This window comes from Bos taurus, chromosome 4 (assembly GCF_002263795.3).
Source record: "Bos taurus isolate L1 Dominette 01449 registration number 42190680 breed Hereford chromosome 4, ARS-UCD2.0, whole genome shotgun sequence".
NCBI lineage: Eukaryota > Metazoa > Chordata > Mammalia > Artiodactyla > Bovidae > Bos > Bos taurus.
This window is the reverse complement of record NC_037331.1, coordinates 85,452,246-85,479,751: the sequence shown is the minus strand read 5'-3', so window position 1 is coordinate 85,479,751 and position 27,506 is coordinate 85,452,246. Positions and strand designations below refer to the sequence as shown.

Below are 27,506 nucleotides of genomic sequence, written 5' to 3'. Positions count from 1 at the left end.
AAAATACAACCCATAAAATTTAAGTTCAAGATCTTATAGGATTGTCTATGTAAATCCTTTAAGTGGTTGCCTGCAAATGCACTGCTTCTTCTTTTTTTAAAGTCCTATATAAAATGTTGAAGCTTTTTTCTTCCACAAACGAAATGGCCTCCCTTATTTGTGCCGACTGCCTCTCCTCTTCATGGCAGCGGTGCACTGTGGACAGTACCATTTTCCTTTGGGGGCTTCTGTCAATCCAACACATCCATAATGGAACCATTCTATGGGGCACTAAAATGCAAAAACGCCAAGTAGTTTTTAGTAAAAGATCAGGAAGTATGTTAAAACATGCCCGCCCAGCAGATTAAATATTCATAATTAGATTGATGGAGACAGAACTTAGACATCTAGGAGATGGCTTTATAGATCATTTAGTCCAACTGGTAGGGTTCAGAGATGAGGAAATGGAGACACAAAAAGTTATATGCATCTTTGTTAACTCTGAGTTTCATGTAATCTACTCCCATAATCTTAAAATAATGAACACAAATCATTAATTTTTGTTAAGCTGGAGAGTATGTGGATACCAACTCACAAGGACAAGAAGTAAGATGGGTCTCTCACATAGCAGGTAAATGTATTTTAAAGATTTTGTTTAATATTCAGCCTTATTTATTTCCATGGAAAAGATGTGCAAAAAAGCAAAATGGCTGCCTGGGGAGGCCTTACAAATAGCTGTGAAAAGAAGAGAAGTGAAAAGCAAGGGAGCAAAGGAAAGATATAAACATCTGAATGCAGAGTTCCAAAGAATAGCAAGGAGAGATAAGAAAGCCTTCTTCAGCGATCAATGCAAAGAAATAGAGGAAAACAACAAATTGGAAAGACTAGGGATCTCTTCAAGAAAATCAGAGATACCAAAGGAACATTTCATGCAAAGATGGGCTCGATAAAGGACAGAAATGGTATGGACCTAACAGAAGCAGAAGATATTAAGAAGAGATGGCAAGAATACACAGAAGAACTCTACAAAAAAGATCTTCATGACCCAGATAATCATGATGTTGTGATCACTGACCTAGAGCCAGACATCCTGGAATGTGAAGTCAAGTGGGCCTTAGAAAGCATCACTATGAACAAAGCTAGTGGAGGTGACAGAATTCCAGTTGAGCTATTCCAAATCCTGAAAGATGATGCTGTGAAAGTGCTACACTCAATATGCCAGCAAATTTGGAAAACTCAGCAGTGGCCACAGGACTGGAAAAGGTCAGTTTTCATTCCAATCCCAAAGAAAGGCAATGCCAAAGAATGCTCAAACTACCGCACAATTGCATTCATCTCACACGCTAGTGAAGTAATGCCCAAAATTCTCCAAGCCAGGCTTCAGCAATATGTGAACCGTGAACTTCCTGGTGTTCAAGCTGGTTTTAGAAAAGGCAGAAGAACCAGAGATCAAATTGCCAACATCCACTGGATCATGGAAAAAGCAAGAGAGTTCCAGAAAAACATCTATTTCTGCTTTATTGACTATGCCAAAGCCTTTGACTGTGTGGATCACAATAAATTGTGGAAAATTCTGAAAGAGATGGGAATACCAGACCACCTGATCTGCCTCTTGAGAAATTTGTATGCAGGTCAGGAAGCAACAGTTAGAACTGGACATGGAACAACAGACTGGTTCCAAATAGGAAAAGGAGTTCGTCAAGACTGTATATTGTCACCCTGCTTATTTAACTTCTATGCAGAGTACATCATGAGAAACGCTAGACTGGAAGACACACAAGCTGGAATCAAGATTGCTGGGAGAAATATCAATAACCTCAGATATGCAGATGACACCACCCTTATGGCAGAAAGTGAAGAGGAACTAAAAAGCTTCTTGATGAAGGTGAAAGTGGAGAGTGAAAAAGTTGGCTTAAAGCTCAACATTCAGAAAATGAAAATCATGGCATCCAGTGCCATCACTTCACGGGAAATAGATGGGGAAACAGTGGAAACAGTGTCAGAGTTTATTTTTCTGGGCTCCAAATCACTGCAGATGGTGACTGCAGCCAGGAAATTAAAAGACGCTTACTCCTTGGAAGGAAAGTTCTGACCAACCTAGATAGCATATTCAAAAGCAGACATTACTTTGCCAACAAAGGTTCGTCTAGTCAAGGCTATGGTTTTTCCAGTGGTCATGTATGGATGTGAGAGTTGGACTGTGAAGAAGGCTGAGTGCCGTAGAAATGATGCTTTTGAACTGTGGTGTTGGAGAAGACTCTTGAGAGTCCCTTGGACTGCAAGGAGATCCAACCAGTCCATTCTGAAGGAGATCAGCCCTGCGATTTCTTTGGAAGGAATGGTGCTAAAGCTGAAACTCCAGTACTTTGGCCACCTCATGCGAAGAGTTGACTCATTGGAAAAGACTCTGATGCTGGGAGGGATTGGGGGCAAGAGGAGAAGGGGACGACAGAGGATGAGATGGCTGGATGGCATCACTGACTCGATGCACGTGAGTCTGAGTGAACTCCGGGAGTTGGTGATGGACAGGGAGGCCTGGCATGCTGTGATTCATGGGGTCGCAAAGAGCTGGACACGACTGAGCGACTGATCTGATCTGATCTGATTTATTTCCTCATAAAGTAGAACAACCTATTTGTAATTAAAGATGTAAGGATCTCCCTGGCTTTCCTTTTTTTGGCATTTATCTATTTCTAGATATGCAGAGGAAAAGAATTCCACTGTGTAATATATTAAGCGGTTCTATACTCTGACAGAAAATCTTAGCACTCCAAAGAGCACAAAATGAGAGGGATCAGAGAGAGTGTGATGCGGTATTTATAGAAGTATCATTCATCTTTTCCACCAAGCATCCCAGAAGACAGTTTACAATGTCTTCTTGGGACGGTTTTGCAGTCATCATGAACAGCCCACAAGTGGGTCTGCAGAGGGAGGTGGAAGGAGAGCCTTTTCTATGTGAACCGTGTTATGGGGAGCCTGGCAGGTCAGGGAAGTACACACTTCTGTGTGTCAACTCTGATCAATCTTCAAATTGCTTTAAAATTTTAAACTCTTATTATCAACCTTAGCAGCCTGACATTATTGATTAGCCCTTTATTAGAATTCAGGCTTCTGTCACTTCCCTGGAGGAAAACATGGACAAAAGGGAGCTAAGCAGTGTGACAGTAAGAAGGGAGTGGAAATTACTAGACAAAAATATTCTCAGCATTCAAGAAAAATATATCTCTAACTCAAAATAAGCTTCAAGGAAAGTAAACAGGAATTCTTTTCTTCCAAACCTTATTTTTTAATATCAGAAATGGCTCTTACTGGCTGACACCTGCAGAACACAGCAGGAAATACACTCTAATGGGAGGACAATAACCCACATCAGAAGCCTCACCTTTGCATCATTTTTCCTGAAAGTATTGCTCTAAAGTTCCAATTCTTCATTGTGATAAGAGAACCAAATCCTAGCAAACACAGAATTCTTTGGCAAAAGGGAAAAAGGGTGTTTCTAATTTTCATACAACCTGATGCCTTTTGAGAAATGTAATCTGCACATAAAACCATAAAATTAGCTTTAAAAAAGTTAAAATAGGGAACACATTAAGGGACACTATCTTATTTGGGGGAGGAATATTCCAGCCTTAATATAATTAACATTACTGCAAACCTGTTTCCTTAGACTGAGAGACACACTAAACAAAAAATATACATTCCAGTAACAATAGGTGAGACCTGTTTTTTCATTCCTAAGTAGAAAAATTTAATACTTACATCTTGGTTATCACAGCCCACCATCTCACCATAGGATACCTAGTTAAAAGAAAATTAAATATTTTTATTATGACTATATTAACAAGCACCTAAATTCAAATAACTGTTTATGATACTGTAAAGAAAATAGAGGGAAATACACAGAATATACAACTGAGTTAAGAAACAGGGCATGTAGCCTTATACAGTTTATGGGTTTTTTTTTTCTGAAGGATTTTTGGGGGCAGGGGTGTACAGCAGGATAACAGAGAAATTACATGCTCTTTGAAAGTCTATAAAAACTTGTTCTATAAACTACCTTGACAAAAGAGTCAATTTTTTGAGTGGTTCCTTTAATAAAGATTTTAAGTTTCTTTCTTGGTTATCAACATAAAGTTTTTTTTTACTTTTTCTTGGGTCATGTTCGGTCATATATATTTTTGCAGTCAGTAGTCTATTCTACTGAAACTTCTAAATTATCTGTTTATTACATGTCATTTCTCATTTTTCTTTTTGCTTTTCATCACTAGCTGGAGAGTATGTGGATACCAACGCACAAGGACAAGAAGATGGGTCTCTAACATAGTAGTTAAATGTATTTTAAAGATTTTGTTTAATATTCAGCCTTATTTATTTCCTCATAAAGTGGAACAACCTACGTATAATTAAAGACATAAGGATTTCCCTGGCTTTCCTTTTTTGGTATTTATCTATTTCTAGATATGCAGCGGAAAAGAATTCCACTGTGCAATATATTAAGTGGCTCTATACTCTGACAGAAAATCTTAGCACTCCGAAGAGCACAAAATGAGAGGGATCAGACAGAGTGCGACACAGTATTCATAGAGATCTCATTCATCATTTCCACCAAGCATCCCAGAAGACAGTTTACAATGGTCTTCTTGAGACGGTTTTGCAGTCATCATGAACATGTCTTTTTATCAGAAGCAGGAAGAGGATATAATAAAAAACCAAAGGTATTTTACTGGAGTAAAAAGAACACTAAAAAAATGAAACAGCTCTTTTCCTATTTTATTCAGATTATGCTTCTATAGACACGTCAGACTCATACCTGATTACAAATGCAGTATCGTGGTTCATTGGGGTCATAAGTCCAATCAACCTGACTGTTGGAATCAGATTCTGGTACCACTGTTGCTTGTTGGGAAATTTCCTGTACAACAGTTGATGATGAAGAACATGATGACAAGGAAGAAGAGGAGGAAGAAGATGATGACTGTTGGCTTGAAGACTTGTTGTTGTTTCTGAAAAAGCAGTATCAGTTTTATTTGCTCAGCATCCAGAAGAACTTAATTGAGAGTAACTTCTAATTAATGGCATGAAATGAAATAACAGTAAATATACAAAATACTCTTTAACACTCAAGCCATCTGATAAATGGATGTAAAAGCACAAGTGTTTAGAGCAAAAAGAGCAACATTTTTCATAATAGCTTATTTTTGTTTCAGATTTTGTTTTCTGGAAAACAAAGATATTCAAAGGAAATTCTTTTAAAATATTTCAAAGTTTTTAGAATAAACTTTTAATCTGTTACTTCTTACCACTGTTTAAAGAGTAGGCCATCCTTTTAAGAATTAGTATTAGTTATGGCTTCCGTACAGACATTCTTTGTATTTTTAAGCAAACTGAATACTCTTGATTAGAATCAAAAATACAAATACACGGAAGCATTTGATGAAAATGATAACCATCATCTGATATGGGAATACTCACCTATATAGAACATGAAGCAGAGTGTGTTAAAATCCACAAGAAATTTACCATTATACATATGCTAACAAATTTTAAAAATATGAAACTTTATCATCAGCAGTTATAATAAATTTGGGTCACTAAATGAATTTTTAGATATTTAGCACTTTTGTGGTAACTCTACATTGATCATTCTTTTAGAGATTCATCCACAGGAAGCACAGGAACACAGAAAATATAACATTTACTGACAGAAAATATATTTAAAAATAAACTGATACAATTATGATATAATTCTTTTGGACTAGCAACTGAACTCTCATTATGTATGAACACCTAACACATGCAGGTACTTTGGAAAGATGGTGCCAAATGCTATTAAGTTTTCATATGTGTGCTAAGTCGCTTCAGTCATGTCTCATTCTTTATGATCCTATGGACTGTAGCCCATCAGGCTCCTCTGTCCATGGGATTCTCCAGGCAAGAACACTGGAGTGGACTGCCATGCCCTCCTCCAGGGGGTCTTCTGGAACCAGGGATTGAACCCACGTCTCTCATGTCTCTTACACCGGCAGGCAGGTTCTTTACCACTAGCGCCACCTGCAAAGCCCCTTTCACATGTATGCGTTCATACAATCATCCTAAGAATCGTATCTACAAAATCTAGGGATATTTTCATAATATCAGTTTAGGAGACATAATATCAAGGACTAAGACAATTTGTTCTTAATTAAAATGAAGACCAGAAAACACATGGCAGAACAAGGGGTTATAAGTTAGAAAAGGTTTCATTAATGGTTTACCTTAATGAACAAAAGAAAGCAATGAGAGGTCATCTATTAATAACCCCAATTCAAGACTTTAGAAAAATCAAGGTTTCTTAGAACTTTTTAAGGACTTTACCTCTTTCTAGGTAAGTCATTGTGAAGTAAATGTCATGTCTTCCCACCTCCCCAGAGTTCACCCTGACCCATTATATATATACATGCATGTGTGTGTGTGTCTGTGTGCTGAGTCGTGCCTTACTCTTTGTGACTCCAGCAGCTATATTCTGCCAAGCTCCTCTGTCCATGGGATTTCCCCGGCAAGAATACTGGAGTGGGCTGCCATTTATGACTCCAGGGGATCTTCCTCCCGACCCAGGGATTGAACCCGAGTCTCCTGTTTGGCAGGTGGATTCTTTACCACTGAGCCATTTGGGAAGCTGCCTCTGTTTACTACACGGAAGCCAAGCTGGATGCTAGGTAGTCTGCACACTCAGTAAAGGTATGAGCTACTATAACAATAAAACTTACTTGCTCTTTCTCCCACTCCTTGAGTCGGCTGTTGATGAGCTGGCGTTCTGTGTTAATGTAGTCATGAGCGCAGATGATGATGAATAGCCAGCTGCTTCCCGGGGCATGGAAAACTCTTTTCCCAGCTGAAAGTCATTATTCTTAAATGCTTCATAACTGGCCTTTAAACTTGATGTCCTTCGTCCCTCTTTCATCTTAAAAAAGGCAGTCATTGATATTATTAATACATATAAATATGCACATTTTCTTTTGTCTATTTACAGCATTATTTTGGCTTATCTAATATTATTTTGTTTTAAACCATTATGTTCATCATTGTAATTTAAGTTATTTTACATAAAGATTTAGGATCAGTTTTTACCCAGTTACGAGGTAACTACAGGATGGGTAACTTAATTCGGAATATAGATGATAGCCAGCACAGAAATGAACAAACTCAAGGCAACCTAAGTTCCAAGGCTACAGAGAAAGCCCTGGAACGGGAAGAAAGAATAAAGTATTGTCCCAGCTTTAAACATTAGCTATCATAAAACTAGGATTAAAAATGAAACTATACAATGCAAGAAAACTCTTTTTGTTCACATCAAGTTATTTCTGCTAGAGTCTGCCAAGGATTCAGACAAAACTTAACATTCCGTTTCTAAACCTTTTCTTTTTTACCTGAGCTGTAGCTTGAACTGCTTGAGCTGCTGCCATGGTAATTGCCCCCGCACCAGTTCCTGAAGATAAGGAGCCAATATTATAGGATGCCAGAGGTTGGGAGGAATTCACATTGTAAGCGTTGTTGGAAGCGGCCGTGGAATTATTATTTCGACAACCTGTGTAGAATTAAAGAAGGAATGAAAATGGTTAGACAGAACAAAATGTCAGTGAGCTTAAAGTATATTATTTCTCAGCACAGATACAATGATTAAATTAAAAATTTCATGTCACAAATTTTCTTTTTTTTTTTTTTTCTTCTTACGGTAGACTCTAACCAGGTAAAGAATCTGTATAATTAACCTTAAATGCTGTCATTCCCCTTTATTTTAATAAAAACCAAAAAAGAAAACAATCACATTTAAGATAATAAACTTACCTAGAGTATTTTCCTTAGAGGCATCTGATGTTAGGGTAGATAAAAGAGCTTCAGATTTAAACTTCTTTTCAGGTAAATGATCTGTTGTCGTATGGTGAGAGGTTGGGTTATATTTCCTTTCTGAATATAAATAAAGAATTCATGTGTTTTTAAATTTTAGAGAACTATGGGCAAGGCATAATACATTCATCTGATTATAAACCAAAACAACATTATGTTTTCTGAGAAGACAAGAGAAATAGAACTCTTTGTGCCACATGTCTTATTAACAGCTGACTGCTCAGACATTTAAAAAACTTCAGTAGCAAAGCAGCGAAGTAAGCCATGATGCATACTGGTTTCATATATAACATGAGAGATTTTTTTTTTTAAAAACATTACCTACAATTTAAAATATTTTTCAATCAACTTTTCATATCAAATTGATTTGTCAAAAAAAGGCATCAGTACAGTCAATCTAGTCAGCTAGCATCTGACTAAACCACTCATTTACTCACTAACTCAACCATTTGAGACTTTATTATATGCCAACAGTAGGCTAAGCACTTGAGAAAGGATGAAAAAGAACACTCCCTAGAGAGAAACAGGTTATTTGTATCTAGAGAGTATACACTGCTGTTAGTACCACACATTCTTCCTTTGAGAATGCCAGGGAAAACAGACTACCTGTTCCCAAATCAAATATGCTCTTCCCAAATGAAGAAGATAAATCTGCCAGTAGTTGCAATGAAAAACTGTATCTCACAAGATAAAAGAAACAGGAGGATATCTGTTTCTCAATCGGTTGTGCAGAGCTAATGAAAGAGAATATATAGATGATACAATGAATTTTTAATTGTTTTTAAGATTTTAGCTCTCCTAAATCAAACTTACTCTCCACTGGAGTATGTGAGTGAGCATGGTGATTGTTCACTGGCTGTGAAGGAGTGTCTAATTCCAGAGATCCTAAAAAACCAAAAAAAGAGAGATAAGCACAGAGATACACTGCCATGAGATGTCACCAGAGAACTTTACACATCAATCAGCTACAGGACTGTGGACCCTTAACCAGCAGAGGACCAGCAAGCTCTGATGTCTATGCCTGTACCATTTTAGTCAAACACAATAGAGGGTCATCACTGCCTATTTTACCCTGCGCCAATCTTATCCTCTTTCTAAACAGTAAGTAATCCATTTTTTAATATTCACCTTTAAGTACAAAATGGGTCAAGGCATGCTAATGTCTGGCTAAGGAATTCACCACATTTGGTACCACATAAGTGGATGAATGGATGTTATAATTTCATTACTGATGAGACCTGAAAAACTCAACCTAGTGTTAACCGAGTTGAAGACCTTTTAATGGGAGATCCTAAAGTATCAGGTGATGGGACATTACTATAGGAAAGAAAATTCTTTGATCATTAAAATGATATATGAATGTAAAGACTTCTAAGGGAAGTTAGGGATTTTGCTTGTGAAAAGTGATGCATAGATCTCTACCTCCAAGTTTTAAAATACTTTTAAAGAATGTCCTCAGTTTATCTTGGTCCCTTGAGATGAAATTATGGCAGGGCACAGGGTGGAGCAGTTTTCATAACTTGATCTGATGACTTTCATATGCTTGTGTCCTTACAGAGGATGCTTCATTAACCTCCCTGAGGTATTGAATAGGCATGGATTTACTGCTACTCACAGCTATTATCAGCATTTCAAGAAAACAAAACATTTTATTTTGTCTCAAGATACTTATCATCCTCAGATAGGATTCCCTTGGAATGAAGTATCACAAATAAATTAGATAATCATCTAAAGTGATGGACCTATTTTTGAACACAAAAATGCAACTATTGTACCAAGGATTCATGTGTGGTTGTGCCCTAGCTGACCTGTAGAGAGTATATGAATAGAGATATATGTAACCTAACACTCTAAAGAAACCTTTCATCCATGTGTAGAAACAGGTATATGTTCTTGCTACTGATATGCACCAAGAAAAAAGATGCCTGAACCTTTAGTTAAATTATATTAGAAATCGGCCATAATACTGACTTGATTCAACTAACATTTAGTGAGTGCCTACTCAGGGCTTACCATGGCACCATCCGCTTTTATGGACACTGTCTATTTAGGCTGAAGAGCTAAATTCGTTCAAGAAACAGAGCTCATGTCTCCATTTTGGGGAAATCTCCTGAGTTAAACCCTAGGAATGATAAGAGTAAATTATAGCAGGAGATCAAGTCCAAACAGTCCAACTGCTGGGGACCAAATGATCCCACCAGGTGCCTCTGTCCACCAAGGAGCAGGATCTGAGAAGTGTCTACGGAACCAGTGTCTCCTCGGTGACGTGCACATGCATTGCAGAGAAACATGAAAATGGCTTCTTACTGAGAAGAGAAGTTTAGGAAAGACTTCTTTGAGAAAAAGAGGAGATGCTGAAGAACTCATTAAAATCTTTTTCAGTAGCACAATTGAGGGAAAGCTTTAAGGAAGTTCTTAACAAAAAATAACCACTTTCCTCAACACATAAGTGCCTAAACAAACCATGTAATGCCAGATGATTGACTTGTTTCTAAGATGCTTGCATTTCTTTAAATCTTTGTCCCTACCATTCATCTTACTGGCATATGTACATTATTAAAAAAAGAAAATGACTTAATATGTTATCGTCATACAGAGCGAGTGGATGATATATAATTTCTCCAAGTATCCACAACCCAAACAGTCCAACTGCTGGGGACCAAGTGATCCCACCCAGGTGCCACCATCCACCTAGAAGCAGGATCTGAGAAGTCTCTGCAGAACCAGTGTCTCCTCGGTGATGTGCACATGTATTGCCCAATGGTGATGGAAAATTGTAAATTTTACTTACGCCTCTCTAGTATCTCTGTAATCCCAGCATTATCAGCTTCCAGCTCCATTTTAAATTTAGCCAGTTCCTGATCCAGCTTTCTCAAGTGTCGATCTACCTGTTTCAAAGAAGATCAAAGATAACCACCACAATTTGGGACACTATTAAAGTGTCAGTTTAATGAGGAAACCTAAATTTTACTTCTTTTAGTGCATCTGCTCTGGATCCTTGAGCAAGTCAATTAACCTACACTATAGGTTTTTATTCTATAAAATGAGGTTGCTAGGCTAAATATCTCCCAAGTCTCCTTGAATACATTTTAAGAAACCAGAATTGCAATTTGTCAGAAAATGTTTGGAGGAAGTAGGCTATGAAACATAAGCAAAGATGAGGGGTGGGTGGCATAGGAAACTTTTCATATATGCCTTGGGATTACTTTCAGCCTAATCTCCTCCTCCTTATAACAAGACCATCCACACTGCCAGACCATAGTAACTGTTACTTACAGTAAGGAATGAAAGATCCTCAGTCTACAAACAAAGAGCCTCCTATACTTTACACATACATTTCTCTAAGGCAGGAAAGCATACCATTATACTTGTAAACATTTATGTAAAGAGTTGAAACAAAAAGGGCTTTTAGCCAGAAAGTTCCATTCTACAAAAAGCTTGGTCAAAATGGTTTTCTTGAAATACTGTCGCACTTGGTTAAGGTGGCAAAATTGTATATTCTCATTCACCTAGAGATGTCTGGACTGACTTCTGAAAATTTTATAATACCTCAAACTAACAACAAGTCTTCATTTATTTTTTTAAGCTTAATATTAAATATGGAGAAGGCAATGGCACCCCACTCCAGTACTGTTGCCTGGAAAATCCCATGGATGGAGGAGCCTGGTAGGCTGCAGTCCATGGGGTCACTAAGAGCTGGACACGACTGAGTGACTTCACTTTCACTTTCCATTTTCATGCATTGGAGAAGGAAATGGCAACCCACTCTAGTGTTCTTGCCTGGAGAACCCCAGGGACAGAGAAGCCTGGTAGGCTGCAGTCCATGGGGACGCACAGAGTTGGACATGACTGAAGTGACTTAGCAGCAGCAGCAATATTAAATATCTCAATACTTTTTCAAATTTACTGCTTTGAAGTCAAACCAAAAAAAAAAAAAAAAACAAAGTCTTGAAAAATATTCATGTCATATTATTAGCAATACCTTTTTTCAAATTCTAATGTCCCTCTTAATCACTGTCATAATTAAGAGTAACTTTCTTACAAATATCAAAATGTCTCCCATACATCAGAAGGCAAAAAATTAAGTAAGACTGTCAATGAAATAATGTGTATGTAAGTGAGGGGTAGGGAAGAAGAGTACCAAAAGACAATCTGTGGGTGTTAGAGGCCAGGAAATGTGTTTGGTGCATTAAAAGGACTATGTTTTCTAGTCCTTGCTCAAACCTCTTGAGGTAGGCTAGTACTGTCTCCATTTCATAAGTGAAGAAACTAGGCTCAGAAAGGTTAAGCAACACCTGCAAATTCAATAGCTAATGCATTACAGAAACAAGACTTAACTCTGATCTGTTTGTAACAAATTGTGCTTCACTGTTTATACCTAACATTGCCTTCTGAATTTCCACATGCAGGAGCCAATTTCTTAACTGAAAGTAATATAATTCAAATTGAAAAAACATAAAAATATTGTATTATTATTTATATCTTATATATAAACAGCAATCATTGAGATGTTGGTTTGTGACTTTTCAATTAATTCAAAGCCCAATTTTCCTTCCATCTTCACACACGTGTTATTTTTCAGAGCTTTGTAAAGGCTCTACCATATTTAAAATCCTATAGGCTCAGAAAAGGCAATGGCACCCCACTCCAGTACTCTTGCCTGGAAAATCCCATGGATGGAAGACCCTGGTAGGCTGCAGTCCATGGGGTTGCTTAGAGTTGGACACGACTGAGCGACTTCACTTTCACTTTTCACTTTCATGCATTGGAGAAGGAAATGGCAACCCACTCATGTTCTTGCCTGGAGAATCCCAGGGACGAGGGAGCCTGGTGGGCTGCCTTCTATGGGGTCGCACAGAGTTGGACACTACTGAAGCGACTTAGCAGCAGCAGCAGGGTCACATCTATATTGTAGACACACGCTCCTATTCAAAGAACCTGCAGGTAACTGAGCATCCTTTAATGGAACCGCCTTTCAATAATAAAGTATGAACACAGACCTCTTATTCAAGAATATCTCTTACACTGTCAAAATTTAATCTCAAGGGAAATCAGAAAAAATACTCATGCTTAAATTCCAAGTCTACTTAATGCAATGAAAATACTCCACCACCTTTCTTACCTACAACTATATTACTAATAAATACTGAGTTCCTATTGTGTGCATCAGTTCCGTTCAGTTCAGTCACTCAGTCATGCCCGACTCTTTGCAACCCCATGAACTGCAGCATGCCAGGCCTCCCTGTCCATCACCAACTCCCGGAGTTCACTCAAACTCACGTTCCATCGAGTCGGTGATGCCATCCAGCCATCTCATCCTCTGTCGTCCCCTTCTCCTCCTGCCCTTAATCCCTCCCAGCATCAGTCTTTTCCAATGAGTCAACTCTTCGCATGAGGTGGCCAAAGTACTGGAGTTTCAGCTTTAGCATCATTCCTTCCAAAGAACACCCAGGACCCATCGCCTTTAGAATGGACTGGTTGGATCTCCTTGCAGTCCAAGGGACTCTCAAGAGTCTTCTCCAACACCACAGTTCAAAAGCATCAATTCTTTGGCACTCAGTTTTCTTCACAGTCCAACTCTCACATCCATACATGACCACTGGAAAAACCATAGCCTTGACTAGATGGACCTTTGTTGGCAAAGTAATGTCTCTGCTCTTTAATATGCTATCTAGGTTGGTCATAACTTTTCTTCCAAGGAGTAAGAGTGTTTTAATTTCATGGCTGCAATCACCATCTGCAGTGATTTTGGAGCCCAAAAAAATAAAGTCTGACACTGTTTCCACTGTTTCCCCATCTATTTCCCATGAAGTGATGGGACCAGATGCCATGATCTTCGTTTTCTGAATGTTGAGCTTTAAGCCAGCTTTTTCACTCTCCTCTTTCATTTTAATCAAGAGGCTTTTTAGTTGCATGGCGCTGGGTAAATGGACAATACCTGAAGAATGAGAGAATCCCTGCCTTCACAGGAATTAACACTTAACTAACAAATCAAGATTTATACAAGATTTTTAACATAACAGTATAAACAAATAGTCTCCTAGACGTAACAAAAAGAAAAAGGGTCAGAAGTCACACATAAAGAAAAAACATAATATTGGGGTCTTGTAAGCATAAAGGAGCTATGAATAAGTTAGTGAATAATGGACTGTCTTCAAATAGATGGAAAGAAGGAGTAATAAGGAACTAAAGAATGTATAGAGACACAAAAACAAAAAAGCATTTTTGTCACAGATGTAGACGGTATAAAGAGGTGATGCCTGCATAGGTGTAGACAGTACAGAAGACAAGTGTTAGAATTTCAGTTGGGAGGGAGGGGTTGGGGTGAAATGAAGAATACCTCCCTAACACATACCTCCCTAACCCATTCCATCTCTGCATTTAAGAGCCACTTAATTATATTAAAGACAGTACTAATAAGGTTTATTATATTGGACATGGAACAACAGACTGGTTCCAAATAGGAAAAGGAATACGTCAAGGCTGTATATTGTCACTCTGCTTATTTAACTTCTATGCAGAGTACATCATGAGAAACGCTGGACTGGAAGAAGCACAAGTTGGAATCAAGATTGCCGGGAGAAATATCAATAATCTCAGATATGCAGATGACACCACCCTTATGGCAGAAAGTGAAGAGGAACTAAAAAGCCTCTTGATCAGAGTGAAAGAGGAGAGTGAAAAAGTTGGCTTAAAGCTCAACATTCAGAAAACGAAGATCATGGCATCTGGTCCCATCACTTCATGGGAAATAGATGGGGAAACAGTGGAAACAGTGTCAGACTTAATTTTTGGGGGGCTCCAAAATCACTGCAGATGGTGATTGCAGCCATGAAATTAAAAGACGCTTACTCCTTGGAAGAACAGTTATGACCAACCTAGATAACATATTCAAAAGCAGAGACATTACTTTGCCAACTAAGGTCAATCTAGTCAAGGCTATGGTTTTTCCTGTGGTCATGTACAGATATGAGAGTTGGACTGTGAAGAAGGCTGAGCACCGAAGAATTGATGCTTTTGAACTGTGGTGTTGGAGAAGACTCTTGAGAGTCCCTTGGACTGCAAGGAGATCCAACCAGTCCATTCTGAAGGAGATCAGCTCTGGGATTTCTTTGGAAGGAATGATGCTAAAGCTGAAACTCCAGTACTTTGGCCACCTCATGCGAAGGACTGACTCGTTGGAAAAGACTCTGATGCTGGGAGGGATTGAGGGCAGGAGGAGAAGGGGACGACAGAGAATGAGATGGCTGGATGGCATCACCGACTCAATGAACATGAGTTTGAGTGAACTCTGGGAGTTGGTGATGGACAGGGAGGCCTGGCGTCTGTGATTCATGGGGTCACAAAGAGTTGGACACGACTGAGCAAATGAACTGAACTGAACTGATACTTGAAAATATGGAAATAACAATGGAATTCCCAGTATTAGATAGCTCAGAAAAAGCAATGGGACCCAAAGAATTAATAACTCAAAAAACCAAATTCATAATTAAAATAAACAAAGACAGAAAAGCCTCAATCACACCGTGGCGGGGAGTTTTGTAAGATAGCTTCCAATCAGTCCTACCTCCTGGTAGATTAAAAAAGATTACGAACTGATTACTATTATAAGCAACTATCAGACAATGAGAATTCTTTTTATTCAATTCACCATTACTGTACTAAATCAAATTTGAAGCTGGAAAGGAAGCAGATCACAAGATTTAACTTTAGCTATAAAGCACCAGAATATTTAAAACAGTATTAAACAGTCATAGCAAGAGCTGAGCTGAACATGTCTGAAAGCTATTACTATCTATTGGGTTGGTCAAAAAGTTTGTTTCAGGTTTTCCTATATCACCGTTTGGAAAAATCCAAACAAACATTGTGGTCAACCCCACAATGTTTAATGCTGAACAGGTAAAGCACCAATCCTAGCTGATCACCATAACAGCCCCACAGGTATAAGGTAAATCAAGAATCTAAGTTATTCCATCCCTCCACCTGACCCTATAAGATGGCTAAGATTGATTTATAGTAGTAAACAGGGTACTGAGCCAATTGAGAAACTTTCCATTAACTATAGGTTTCTAACACAAGGCTGACCACAAAGCCTAATTATTGATTTGTTCCCCAGTTAATGTCAATAAATGCCAGCCACAGACGTTTCCTTATTCTACAACCCTAAATCATATCTTACAACCCCAAAGCATAACCACTTTAAATGTACTATCCTTCTGAGCTTTTCAGAGACAAAGGGAATTCTGTCAAGATTATTTTTCAACATATTTAAGATCACAAAAACATTTAAGTCACACTTGGCCTCTGAATAAAACAAATAAATCCTCAGCCTTTAATTATTTTTGCATAGAGCTGTAATCCCTTAGCCTTTCTCTCTTGTCTCTCCCCGTTTTCCAATATTCAAATTTCAAAATGTGTTACCTGATGGACTCAAACTGAACTAAATATAGCTTCTTAAAAGTTTTCCCATGATTTTATGGCTTCCAACACTGACAAATTGTGAAAGTTAGATGTTGAGTTGCCCTTTCCCAATGAGCACTCAGTCTACAATGTTCTAAGTTAAAAACCATGGCAATAAGCGATAAATTTCTATCCATGAAGAGATGGAGTAACAGCGAATAGGGAGGGTAAACTGCAGAAGAAAGAAATGATGGCAAATTATTTCTCTGATGATCTATCATGAAAATGATTCTTCACATTCTGAATTATATTTAAACTGGATAAAAATTTGATCTACCTTTAGGGTGAATCAAATACTTAGGCCTTAGCACATAAACTACATCTAATCATTCTCCTAAAACACAATAAGGATAGGAGACAAATCAAAAGGTCAAGCTCATATAATATATTTCCTTAATTAGAGTATCAGATGAGGAATTCTCAAATTTATAGGTAAGATGTGGGCCTGAAATATAATCATCTGAGGAATAAACCAGGATATAAAAAAGGAGCAAGTTCAAGGGTATTTAGCAATGTAAGAGGCTGCTAAAACCATTCAGGCATTCACAAAAAGCTCAAGCTTTATCACAGTATATATAAATCACCTTTATTAGGTATTGTAATCTAATATGGCTTTATGACAGTGACATCTGGCTGAGGAACACAAAAAAGTGTTTAATGACTATGAGTATCAGGATTCTAGAAGGAAATTATTTTAATAAGATAGGTTTTTTTTTTTTTTTTTTCCAGTCTGTTAGTCAAATTCCACTAAGCCTACTTAAAGTATTCGTTTGTTTCAATAAACGTCTAATTTCAAAATTTCTTCATTTGTGGATATTTATGTGGTCTCTTGTTTTCCCTTAATAAATGAAGTAGTACGGTGCTAGTCACAGAAATAAAAAAATTTACTACCAGTTTTAAAAGTAAATAAGCTATTTTAATAACGAAGAATACAATTAAATACTGTGCTATAGAAAACACTGAGAGGCAGAATCAAACACAATTAATTATACTCAGATGCTGTATCTTAAAAGCTGTAAAAATAATACCTGCTTACTTTACACTGTCATAGTAATATGCTTAGGCAAAGCCATACATACAGTCTTCTCTAAAGTGTATTCCATGCCTCAGTTTAAAATCCTTCACTGGCCTCCCACTGCTCTGAAACTAAGAACACTGCTGCACTGGCTTTCAAGCCCTGCAAGTGTTGGGTTCGCATGTCCCTCTCATACCTCTCTTCTTCTTTTTCATGACACACCAACCACACTGGCCTCTCTCCCGGTTTAATTTGTCAGACCCTTTTCCACCTAAAACACTGCACTTGGTCCATCATCTGCTTGAAATGTTCTTCCTTAAGCTTGTCACATAGCTGGCTCTTTCTCACCTTCCAAGAACTACCTCAGAGGTCACCTCCTCAGGACTATGCTTATCCTGATAAGCAGACTCTTCATAGCCTCCACTGGTTATTCACTCTTTCCCCCTCTTTCCACAATGTTTATTTCCTTCATAGCCCTTAGCAAAGTCTCCAATAATCTTTATTTAATAGTTTGCCCTATTCACTGTCCAGCTATATCATTACTGCCCATTTTGCACCAGTGACCACTCATATCTGGATATCTATGAATATTTGCTGAATGAGTGAAAGTTATACCCTCCCACTATGTAGAACTGTACAGACAGAAGTATCACTGTTTATTTGGTAAAAGATCTGTAAATAAAAATTATTGTATTTTGACACTTACACTATATCCTGTCCACTCACCTCTGCAGCACAAAGCACTCTAACCTTCCATATGTTAAATGTGATAGGAATTTAATGAGGGTGCATAATTGATTTTTAACATTTTAACAATTATTTATTCATGAGAAATGATGTTAGAGAAGTAAAACAAGAAGCTAAGAGTTAACACGATGACTTCCAGGGCCTAGCAATTCTCAGATAAAGATGAATATACTCAGAGGAGAAGTCTGAACTTGAAGAATAATTATGGTATAATTGCTAAAGCTAAGTGTTCACGTGGAAAAGTAATGGAAACATGTTTCTCAGCTTGGGTGGTGAGTGGGGAGTGGGAACGAGAGGAAAACTGGCATTTGACAGAACAACGCTTTACCGTGTGGCGTTTGGTCTCATCAGCCTCCGGAGCTGGGGATGAAGATGAGAGGAAATTACCTCTACAAGAGAACCAAGAGGACAGAGTAACAAGCAATAAAGGTCAAGGACAGAACCCTTTCAAACACCAACCACTCTGAGCGATACCCAAGGAGACTGAGAAAGGCCATGAGGGTGGGAGGATGATGAATTAACATAAAATCTCAAGAAGGATGGATTATATAATAAGGATATCATGGTCACATGGAATGAGTATTTAATGAGACATAAGGAGAAAGGGAGGGGGGGAGAGTAAAAGAAAGGAAAGGGGAGGGAAAGGACAGGACAGAGACAGGAAAGAGTAGAGAAAAAGCAAAAGGCAGTCTTAGAAATAAATCATGAGGGAATGGGGGGAAAAAAAACAGGTTTAATTTGGCAGAGCTCAAAGGGATGCAGTGGCTTCAGGAAGTAGAAAACTTGTTAGAGAAATGAGATGAAGTGAGTTTATTAAAGAGTGAGGATCTACTATCTGCCAAACTATGAGGTGGGTGGGTGTGGGTGTGTGTGTGTGTAGACAGATGTAGGTAAGAGATACAGAGACAGATGTAGATATGTGTATATATGCATACAGATGTACCTATATTTGTCTATTTCTATCTCTCTCTGTTGAAAGAGACAAAGAGACCCAGAGAGCACTGGAAGGCACAAATCAATTCTGTGATTTTACAGATAAGGAAACTGAAGTTCCAGGATTATATCAATTTTCCAAATTCCTGCTGTCAGTGAAGTGGCTGAATTCACATTTGCATGAGTCCATTATGGGTCCTTGGTTTTTAACCCATTCATTACATTGCATTCACTTTGTTACATCATTTTTTATTACTTCAATCTCTAGCCTAAATAATCCATCTCCCTCATAAAACTCTTAATTTTTATTTTCACTGTTTTTCCATGACCTCTTAGTGAAATGCTTTCCCCTCAATACTATGCTGAATCCAGGTGCCTGAGGCTCTAAATAAATTCTGTTCAAAACTCATCTCATACCTCTAAGAAGCCAACAGTAACTCTGCTTGATTTAGTTCAATCTTTACCAGATCCCTTTAATATCCAAATGTATTCATCTTTATTTGTTAACATGTTTCTGTAACAGGCTCTCCATTTTACTGTGGGCATCTTCCCAACTAGGTAACTTGAGGTCAGGAGCATTTATAACATTTACTCTTCATTCCTCCACTGTACCTACATAAAACTCCATTACACCAAGTACAGAGTCGATGAACAGTGTGGTTTGTAAACAAGAGACGGATACATACACCCATTTAAAAAGCATATGTTTGTTATATATTCTTTTTCTAAATGCATGAAATACTTTTAATAAAGGTGTAAAAGTAGTAAAATAAAATAGAAATGAAAGATTAGAATCAAAGAGCTACATGGTTTAAAAAGCAGGTAGTTTTTAAATAAAGATTGACAACTAGTCACTATATGTGAGGAAGAATGATACCAAACAAATTAGCCTTGTATTCAAATATAATGTCTTTCTCTATGTTTATAGACTTAATTCAAGACCAAAACAATTAAGAACTTTATTTGGGTTTATTCCACCATAAATCAAGCCACCAGCCCACTCTACCCGTCTTTAGGCAGCGTCTTTTATGAAACTGTTTTTAGAGTAACTGTACGAACAAAAGAGCCTAGGTCGTTATAGCCATTAAAATATTTTCACTATATCAAAGCAATTAGCCATTTCTGTGGTTTTACACAACATATATTTTCTAGTTTAGTATAGCACTCACAATGCATAGCGTACAGGGTATGCACCTTTTATCTGTGTCTTGCTCACCAATGACACCTATATTAACATGTACCTGTTCAATAAAAAAACTGTACCCAGACAAGACAAAAATAAGATATGAATCAATATGCTAAAGCAAATCAAAAGGAAGCATTTGTCTCCAGCTTTAACTTGCTTTGAGGCAGAACCAAAAAAGAGTATTTCCTAAAACATAAACTTTGGGAGATACTATACATTAAAAAAAAAAAAAGACTATAACAGCCTGAGAAATATTGCATATATATATCTTCTTAGTGATTTCAATCGTTAAGAAGTGCTGCTGCTACTGTTAAAAAAAAGAAAAACAATTTTAAGTTTATTTAATCTTGTATTTCCCAGTTTTGCCACATGTGCCAGTTGCTGGAGTACTATCTACTGAATATCACTTAATAGACAGCTGAGTACTATCTATTAAGAGATTCAAATAAGTCCCTTTTTCATTTTAATCAGACTACAAAAAACTGTCAGCACAATCCCCTTAGGTGTGTTCTGCCACAGAAACAATCTCAAGATGATTTATCAGACAAGTAAACACACTACCTTAAGAAGATAAAAATTAGTAAAATAAAGTTAAACATCTATTTTAATACAAAAAAACCCTAACATCAGCTACAATCTTACAGTGACGTAGATATGGCTAAATGTAAGGTTTTTAACTGACTGACTGTGGACTCTCTCTCTTCCACAAAGAAACCAAAAAGTGGACAGTGAACTCTGAAGTTAAATGCAATCAAAAGAGCAGTAATTCAGTTTAGTCTGTCCTTCCTATTACATTTAAGTCAACATCATTTAAAACATAATCCATAATTCAAATACTTATGGCTATTAATTTTTACTTACCAAGTCATATATCTGGTTTGCCAACTGAACCTTCTCGTCTGCATCTTCCAAAGCTTTATAGTAATCCTGAATAAAAACATTCATGTTTCAGGAACAAATTAATAATTTAAAAATCTGTGTATCCAGGACCTATAACTGCATTTTCATTATCGTGGCTTGTTATCACTGTCAGTCATTACAGGGCTTCCCTGGTGGCTCAGATGGTAAAGAATCAACCTGCAATGAGGGAGACCCAGGTTCAATCCTTGTGTTGGGACGATCCCCTGGAAAAGAGAATGGTTATCTACTCCAGTATTCTTGCCTGGAGAATCCCATGGACAGAGGAACCTGGTGGACTACAGTCCATGGGGTTGCAAAGAGTCAGACATGACTAAGTGACTAAGCACTCAGGAACACACATTATACATGAGCCATAAAAATCCAGTTAGGGATAGGGTGGGGATGAGATAGTATTAGAAATTTTAGACAACAACCAAGGATTAAAGGAAGAGAAAAGAGATAACAAATAAACACCATCCAAGTCTAGCTATACTAGTAAAAATTATGTGAGCCAAAGAGTAATTATTTTTCTTTAAAAATAAATGTTATTTAGGATTCATCTAATTTGTAAAGAGTATTTACGTTCTCCATTTTTAAAACTTATTACAAACAACTACTGAAAGGCTTCTGACCTGCACATCCATTATGGAGTTGTTCTATAACTCTCATTTTAAGCTAGGAATCAATTCTCCCCAGTATAAAGCAAACTATTTTTTCTTAAATTCTATGAATTTCCATGAAGTGTCAAGAGTTTTTAGGGTATATCCAAGCTGTGCTACACCAAAAACCTAGTAGGAAAAAGGGATGATGAATGACTTAAGATGTGTATGTGTGATGTCTCTTACTCACACACACTTGGGCCTCCAGGTATCCTGCAAGTCAGGGTTAATTCTATAAAAGATTCTCAAGTTTTTGTTCCTAACAGAGTAATATTCCCTCCACGTGGTAAAATAAATAACACCAGTAGTTTCCAAATTTCTTTCTCAGTTGATTCTTGAACAATTCTATGAAGGTTAAGGGTAAGAGAGCCATTATTACTCAGAGATATTAAAGGACATGTCCCACATCACAAAGTCAAACTGCAGAGTCATGAGTAAATCCAGGGCTTGTAGATCGTTCTTCCAATATGTCCCCAAATTAACTAGATCGTATCTTTAAAGCAAACCTTGAGGGGAGAGCTGCTACTCATTCTAATCTGGAAGGGAGCTCTAAGTACTACAAAACTTGTCAGGATTCTGTTCTCCTGTGATTCTGCCAACGTAGGTACTTAGCAATATATGAAATATGCTTCAAGATTGCTAATTTTCATCCCAGTCTGTTGCCCAAATTGGAAGATACTACATTGAGTTGGTCAAAAATGTCATTCGAGTTTTTCCATAACATTTTATGAGCTGAATGAGCTTTTTGGCCGACCCAATAGATCTAAATTACCAAAATGCTTCAATGTTTAAAAGTTCCTACATCTGAAGCTCTAAAATGTAATGAATCATTTTTAATTTTGTACATCATTTTAAAATTCTAAAGAGCTATTGATAACTTTCCCTCACTTTGATATCCCCCAAACTATTTAATATTAAAATATCTTCCTCAGCTGTGCTGTGCTCAGTTGCTCAGTCATGTCCAATTTTCAACTGCTGAAAGTCGTGTTCAGTCTTTTGTGACCCCATGGACTGTAGCCTGCCAGGCTCCTCTGTCCATGAAATTTTTCAGGCTAGAATACTGGAGCAGGTTGCCATTTCCTATTGCAGGGGATCTTCCTGACCCAGGGATGAAATCCGAGTCTCTTAGGTCTCCTGGCAGGTGGATTCTTTACCATTGTGACTCCTGGGAATCCCCTATCTTCCTCGGAGAGTTCCAGAATTTACAGATAAATCATCCAGAGTGTTGAACACACCTTTTTGATGGATGCCATTTGTTCTTCTCGCCACTCTGGCTTATTTTTCTTTGCATTCATGAAGAATTCACTGACTCTTTGTTCTAGCTGATCCATTGCATCTAGGACATAATAAAAACATTTCATATTTAGATGACCAAACTCATACACTGAATATACATGCTTTGATGTGAAGAAAGATGTGATGTGAAAATATCTGACTACATACACTCTTTTACTTGGTCTGTAACTTAAATATGTCACATTCTAATAAAATTAATAAATATATCTTAATTATCTTAGTAAAGAAAAATTATAACTTTCCCTACTGACAATTTATTTTGTAAAATATCTGATCACATACATTTTTACTTGGTCTGTAATTTAAATATGTCATGTTGTAATAATATAAATATGCTTTATGCAATAATAAATATATATTATACTCTAATATAAATATACTGTAAATATATACTCTAATAAGTGTACTTTATAAATATATTTATAAGTGTAATATATATATATAATTTACTAATTACCTTAGTAAAAGTTATAATTTTCCCCTAGTGAAAATTTATTTTTGTTACTTCAAAACTGTTTCTGATAGTCAAAGCAGTCACCAAATATAGATTCCATCCACAGTTGTTGGCTAGTACAGGCTTGGGGTCACAAACTAATGGTATTAAGTCAGGCAGATGTGCCCAAACACAATTTCTTATTGAAAGCACTACTAGATAATCCTCACTTTTCTTTCAATAAGAAAATGTGATAAAAAGGTTTTAACCTTTTGTTATATACCATTAAGCACCACATATACAATATTATTTATCTGAGATAAGTTTTTTTCTGAAATGTGTGCTAAGAACAGTCATTTCTATGCCAAAAGAGAAAAAGTAAAGGGATTTTGTTGCTGGGTAAACTAAGGAAAACTTTTTACTATATTGTTTGGGAGATTTGCAGTGCTCAATAGTGCATCTCTTACCTTACAAAGAGGTATCTCTTGTTAATTCGTAATACCTATTAAATTTAGACAATTCTAATTATTGTAAAAAATGCTAGTTTAAAAAAACCTCTGATTTATATAATCAAGTCGAAATTGTTAGAGAACTTAACATTTGTGATATAAAGTACAAAATAACAACTACCCTTTATTGAATGCCCACTTTTGTATCAGGTACTAAACATTCTAATTTATGTGTATTTCTTTTAATCCTCAAGACCATAAAAATCCCTCAGAAGTGGTAATGTGGTTAAGGCCAATGAATTAAGTCAGTTAAGCCCTAAAATGAACTCAGATCTATCTGATGACTATGCTCCATCCTGTAGAAAATACCACTTTAGCAAATGTTTAGCATTTCAATTACATTAAAGTTAAAATGAATTTTGTGAGCAAGGTGAAGAAATACAGAATTCAGACTTTTACACTATAATGTGAACAAAAGGTGACTTCCATGATGTATCACCTTGCATTATGTACCACATAAAACCAACAGGAGGCTGAGAAAAGAAAAGTCATGATCAATGGGTATGGAAGTGTGTGCAGCGGTGGTAGAGAAGTGGGGGGACAGGTTCTTAGCTACCTCAAGATTCCCACTCTGGAACGTTCTGTTCTGATTGCTTTCCGTGATACTCCTTTCCTCCTTATCACACCCCAAAATCCAGATCTTCCCCTAACTATACTTTTCTAAGAAAATCTGTCAGCACAAGAAATTTACCTCAAACCTAATTCTATGTATAGTCTAAATACAGCTAGAACACAGGGGATCAAAAAATGTCTTCTGCAGGAATAGCCCTTAAACAGTTAAGGAGTACTTACACTTTTCCGAACCAAAGGAGTGACACGCAGCCAACAAAGTACACTGGGTTATACACTTTAATTACGTATCACATCATTCATTTCACATTCTTAATTTTTAATACAGTATCTCTACAAGACAGCTGGATCAGCTATATTATACTCATTTCACAAAGGGGGAAGGTGTGTGAGGTTCTTTCAGAGCATGATGGACTCCAAGCGTACTGAGCGCTGTTTTCTTATTTCAAAATTTTGCCTTGTTACCTCTAAAGTTATTTATTCTCTACCCTCTCTAAATCAAAAACATGACCATATAAACTAAATACTGCTCTGTGAAACAGCAAGGTTATTTTAGGGAAAAAGTATCCTGACCACCAAGCTATAACCAAAAGAAAAATAAAAAATTTTGCTACAGCAGACAAGAAGCTTTACTGTAAAATTTTATTTCCTTTCCCATTTTGACTGACAAACTATCATACTGTTTGACAGTTGAGAATGCATCCTTTATCGTGTAACTTTTCAAATGGGACATTCCAAGTTCACCACAGTCTCTAAATAACTACATATAACCTCTGCTTCTCTGTGTTGTCCGCTCTTGAATTTTGCCTAGCATCAACTTTAACAAAAATATAAATGCTGAAATCTATGTTCTACACATAAAGTCTCAAGTCAAAATCTTCGCAACATCTATGCCGATGTGCACTAAATCGTATCTACATTCTCAAAGAAAGTACACAAACTTTTATTGCAGTCCCAAATTCGAGACAGGAGCATACATGCTCTAATGCCACCTTCTCTTGTAAGTCAGGAGAAAAGTAGTGTGGTAGACAGAAGAGGCAAGATTTGGCATTGCCAGTTCTTTTTGACAACTCCTTCTGTACTAGCGAATGAGCCGGAGGAGAGCCAAACACCAGAGCCGCTGACGTCGATGGCACGTAAGTCTGTCACTGAACGCGCGCAGCGAACAAGGGCAAACGCGCCGACTTACTCTGCACCTGCAGGTCCATCTCGCGCATCTCAGTGAAGCGATCCCTCAGGTCCATTGGAAGCTGCTCAATCACTGTCAAAGGGAGATTCCGTCAGAGGGGCGAGGCCAACGGCGAAAGTACGCGTTTACGTCACTGCGTGTGTGCGTGCGTCGAGGGGGGTCGAGAGAGCCCGCAGCCCACAACGAGGCTGCCAGTTACCGTGAGAAAGAAACATCCCCCGCCTCCCCCTCCCTCCCGCCATCCCGCCAGCCGGTCTACTCCCGCCCTCACCCGCCCGCAGGTACCCCGGACGGGTCAGCCAGCGCCGCCCACTCACTTTCCAGATAGTCCTCTAGGTACAACATCGTGGCCCTTAGAGCTGGGGGAGCGAGGGGGTCCAGGGGTTTATTTGTGTCACTCGCTGTCGCCGGAGTTTTGTCTCTTCCAATATGGCGCCTCCGCTAGCAGCACCCGCTCGGCTCCGGCGGAAAAAAAAAAAAAAAGAAAAAAAAAGGCACTTTGGCGCCTGACGGCGCTTGCCTCACCGCCGCCCGGAGCGGTCATTGGCTGGCTGAATCAATGACGTAACCGACTGGACCCCGCCCCCGCGCCCTTGTGGGAAGTGTAGTTTTAGTCCCTCCCCAACAAGCTTGAACTTGCTGGCAGTTCTCCACGTGGAAACTACAAAAACCAGGCGCCGGTGCGAGCCGTGCGCAGCAGAATCTGAAATGCGGTGCCGCTATTTATTTGTTGATTTTTTCACGGGGGATGACGGGAGTTGTATGCTCCTGCAGAACACAACTGGGAAGAACTTTTCACCTGTTCTTTCTTGCTGTGATTCCATGCCCCGACGTTTGTGAGTCATGGATTTCAAGTAGTGCTAGGCAGACGGCGAAGGTTCTAACGCTAGAATAATCAGCAAAGTTCGGGCAATTGGGATTGTTTAAAACAGAGCTCATTGCTGGAATGTATCCTCAGTAAACAGTCCCAAATACACAAATGGGACGTCTGGTTGGCTACCGTATAACTAAAATAGTTTACACTTAGAACATAGAATAAATATTTCCTGTATTGAAAGATGCATCAATAGTTCTCGATAGCCTGTTACACACTGTATTTTGAGGTCCGTCTCGTCTTCATTCTAATGTAATTGACATATACGTACACCTTCACGGGAAAAAAAGTGAGCAACCAGGAATAACGGATGATGTCTTAATATCTAATGGGTTATTTTTGCAATAACTATATAAGGTTGAATAAATAAACTGTATTAAACGTCTGTCACCCCGGACGTTGTCTTTTTCTTTCGATTACTTCCCGCGTTTGTTCAACCGTGTTATATTTAGCCCTTCACTGCTGAGTTTGTTTCCTTTTTCTTAAAAACGTTAACACTCAATAGAGATTGGGTATTGTTATTTTTCACCTGTCTTTACTTAACTTTTTTTCCCCCCAGGGAAATGTGTCTTTAGTTCATAATTTAATATTCTATTTCTGTTTTTCATATTGGAGCTGAAACACGTTATGTATTTGCATTTCTTTTCTCCCTCCTTTTTCTTATACACTAGACTTTTCCACAGTTCTTAATCAGGAGAGTTACCTGTCTGATGAATCGCGAAGGAAATTTACCTGAGTCTCAATGAGAATTACCTAGTTTATTTTCTGTACTTTTATCTAAAATCTGGGGCTTCCCTCATAGCTCAGTTGGTAAAGAATCTGCCTGCAATGCAGGAGACTTGGGTTCGATTCCTAGGTCAGGAAGATCCCCT

At 37.8% G+C, this 27,506-nt stretch overlaps 1 protein-coding gene across 2 annotated transcripts; it reads right to left on the bottom strand.

Moving 5' to 3' along the window:
• Positions 1–153: 153 nt before the first annotated feature.
• On the bottom strand, positions 154–26,228 carry ING3 (inhibitor of growth family member 3). 2 transcript variants are annotated; one of them, NM_001192944.1, is made up of 12 exons: positions 26,078–26,228; positions 25,761–25,832; positions 22,999–23,099; positions 21,066–21,131; positions 10,655–10,751; positions 8,677–8,748; positions 7,804–7,923; positions 7,386–7,543; positions 6,726–6,919; positions 4,790–4,982; positions 3,739–3,777; positions 154–270 (listed from the first exon to the last, which is right to left on the bottom strand). In NM_001192944.1, the coding sequence occupies exons 1-12, from the start codon at positions 26,103–26,105 to the stop codon at positions 154–156; spliced, it is 1,257 nt and encodes a 418-aa protein (NP_001179873.1). In that variant the 5' UTR covers positions 26,106–26,228. The 2 variants fall into 2 exon arrangements, with proteins under 2 accessions (NP_001179873.1, XP_005205690.1); XM_005205633.5 differs by lacking the exons at positions 154–270; positions 3,739–3,777; positions 4,790–4,982; ... (3 more) ...; positions 8,677–8,748; positions 10,655–10,751 and adding an exon at positions 19,964–20,511 and having other exon boundaries at positions 26,078–26,191.
• Between the last annotated feature and the right edge of the window lie 1,278 nt (positions 26,229–27,506).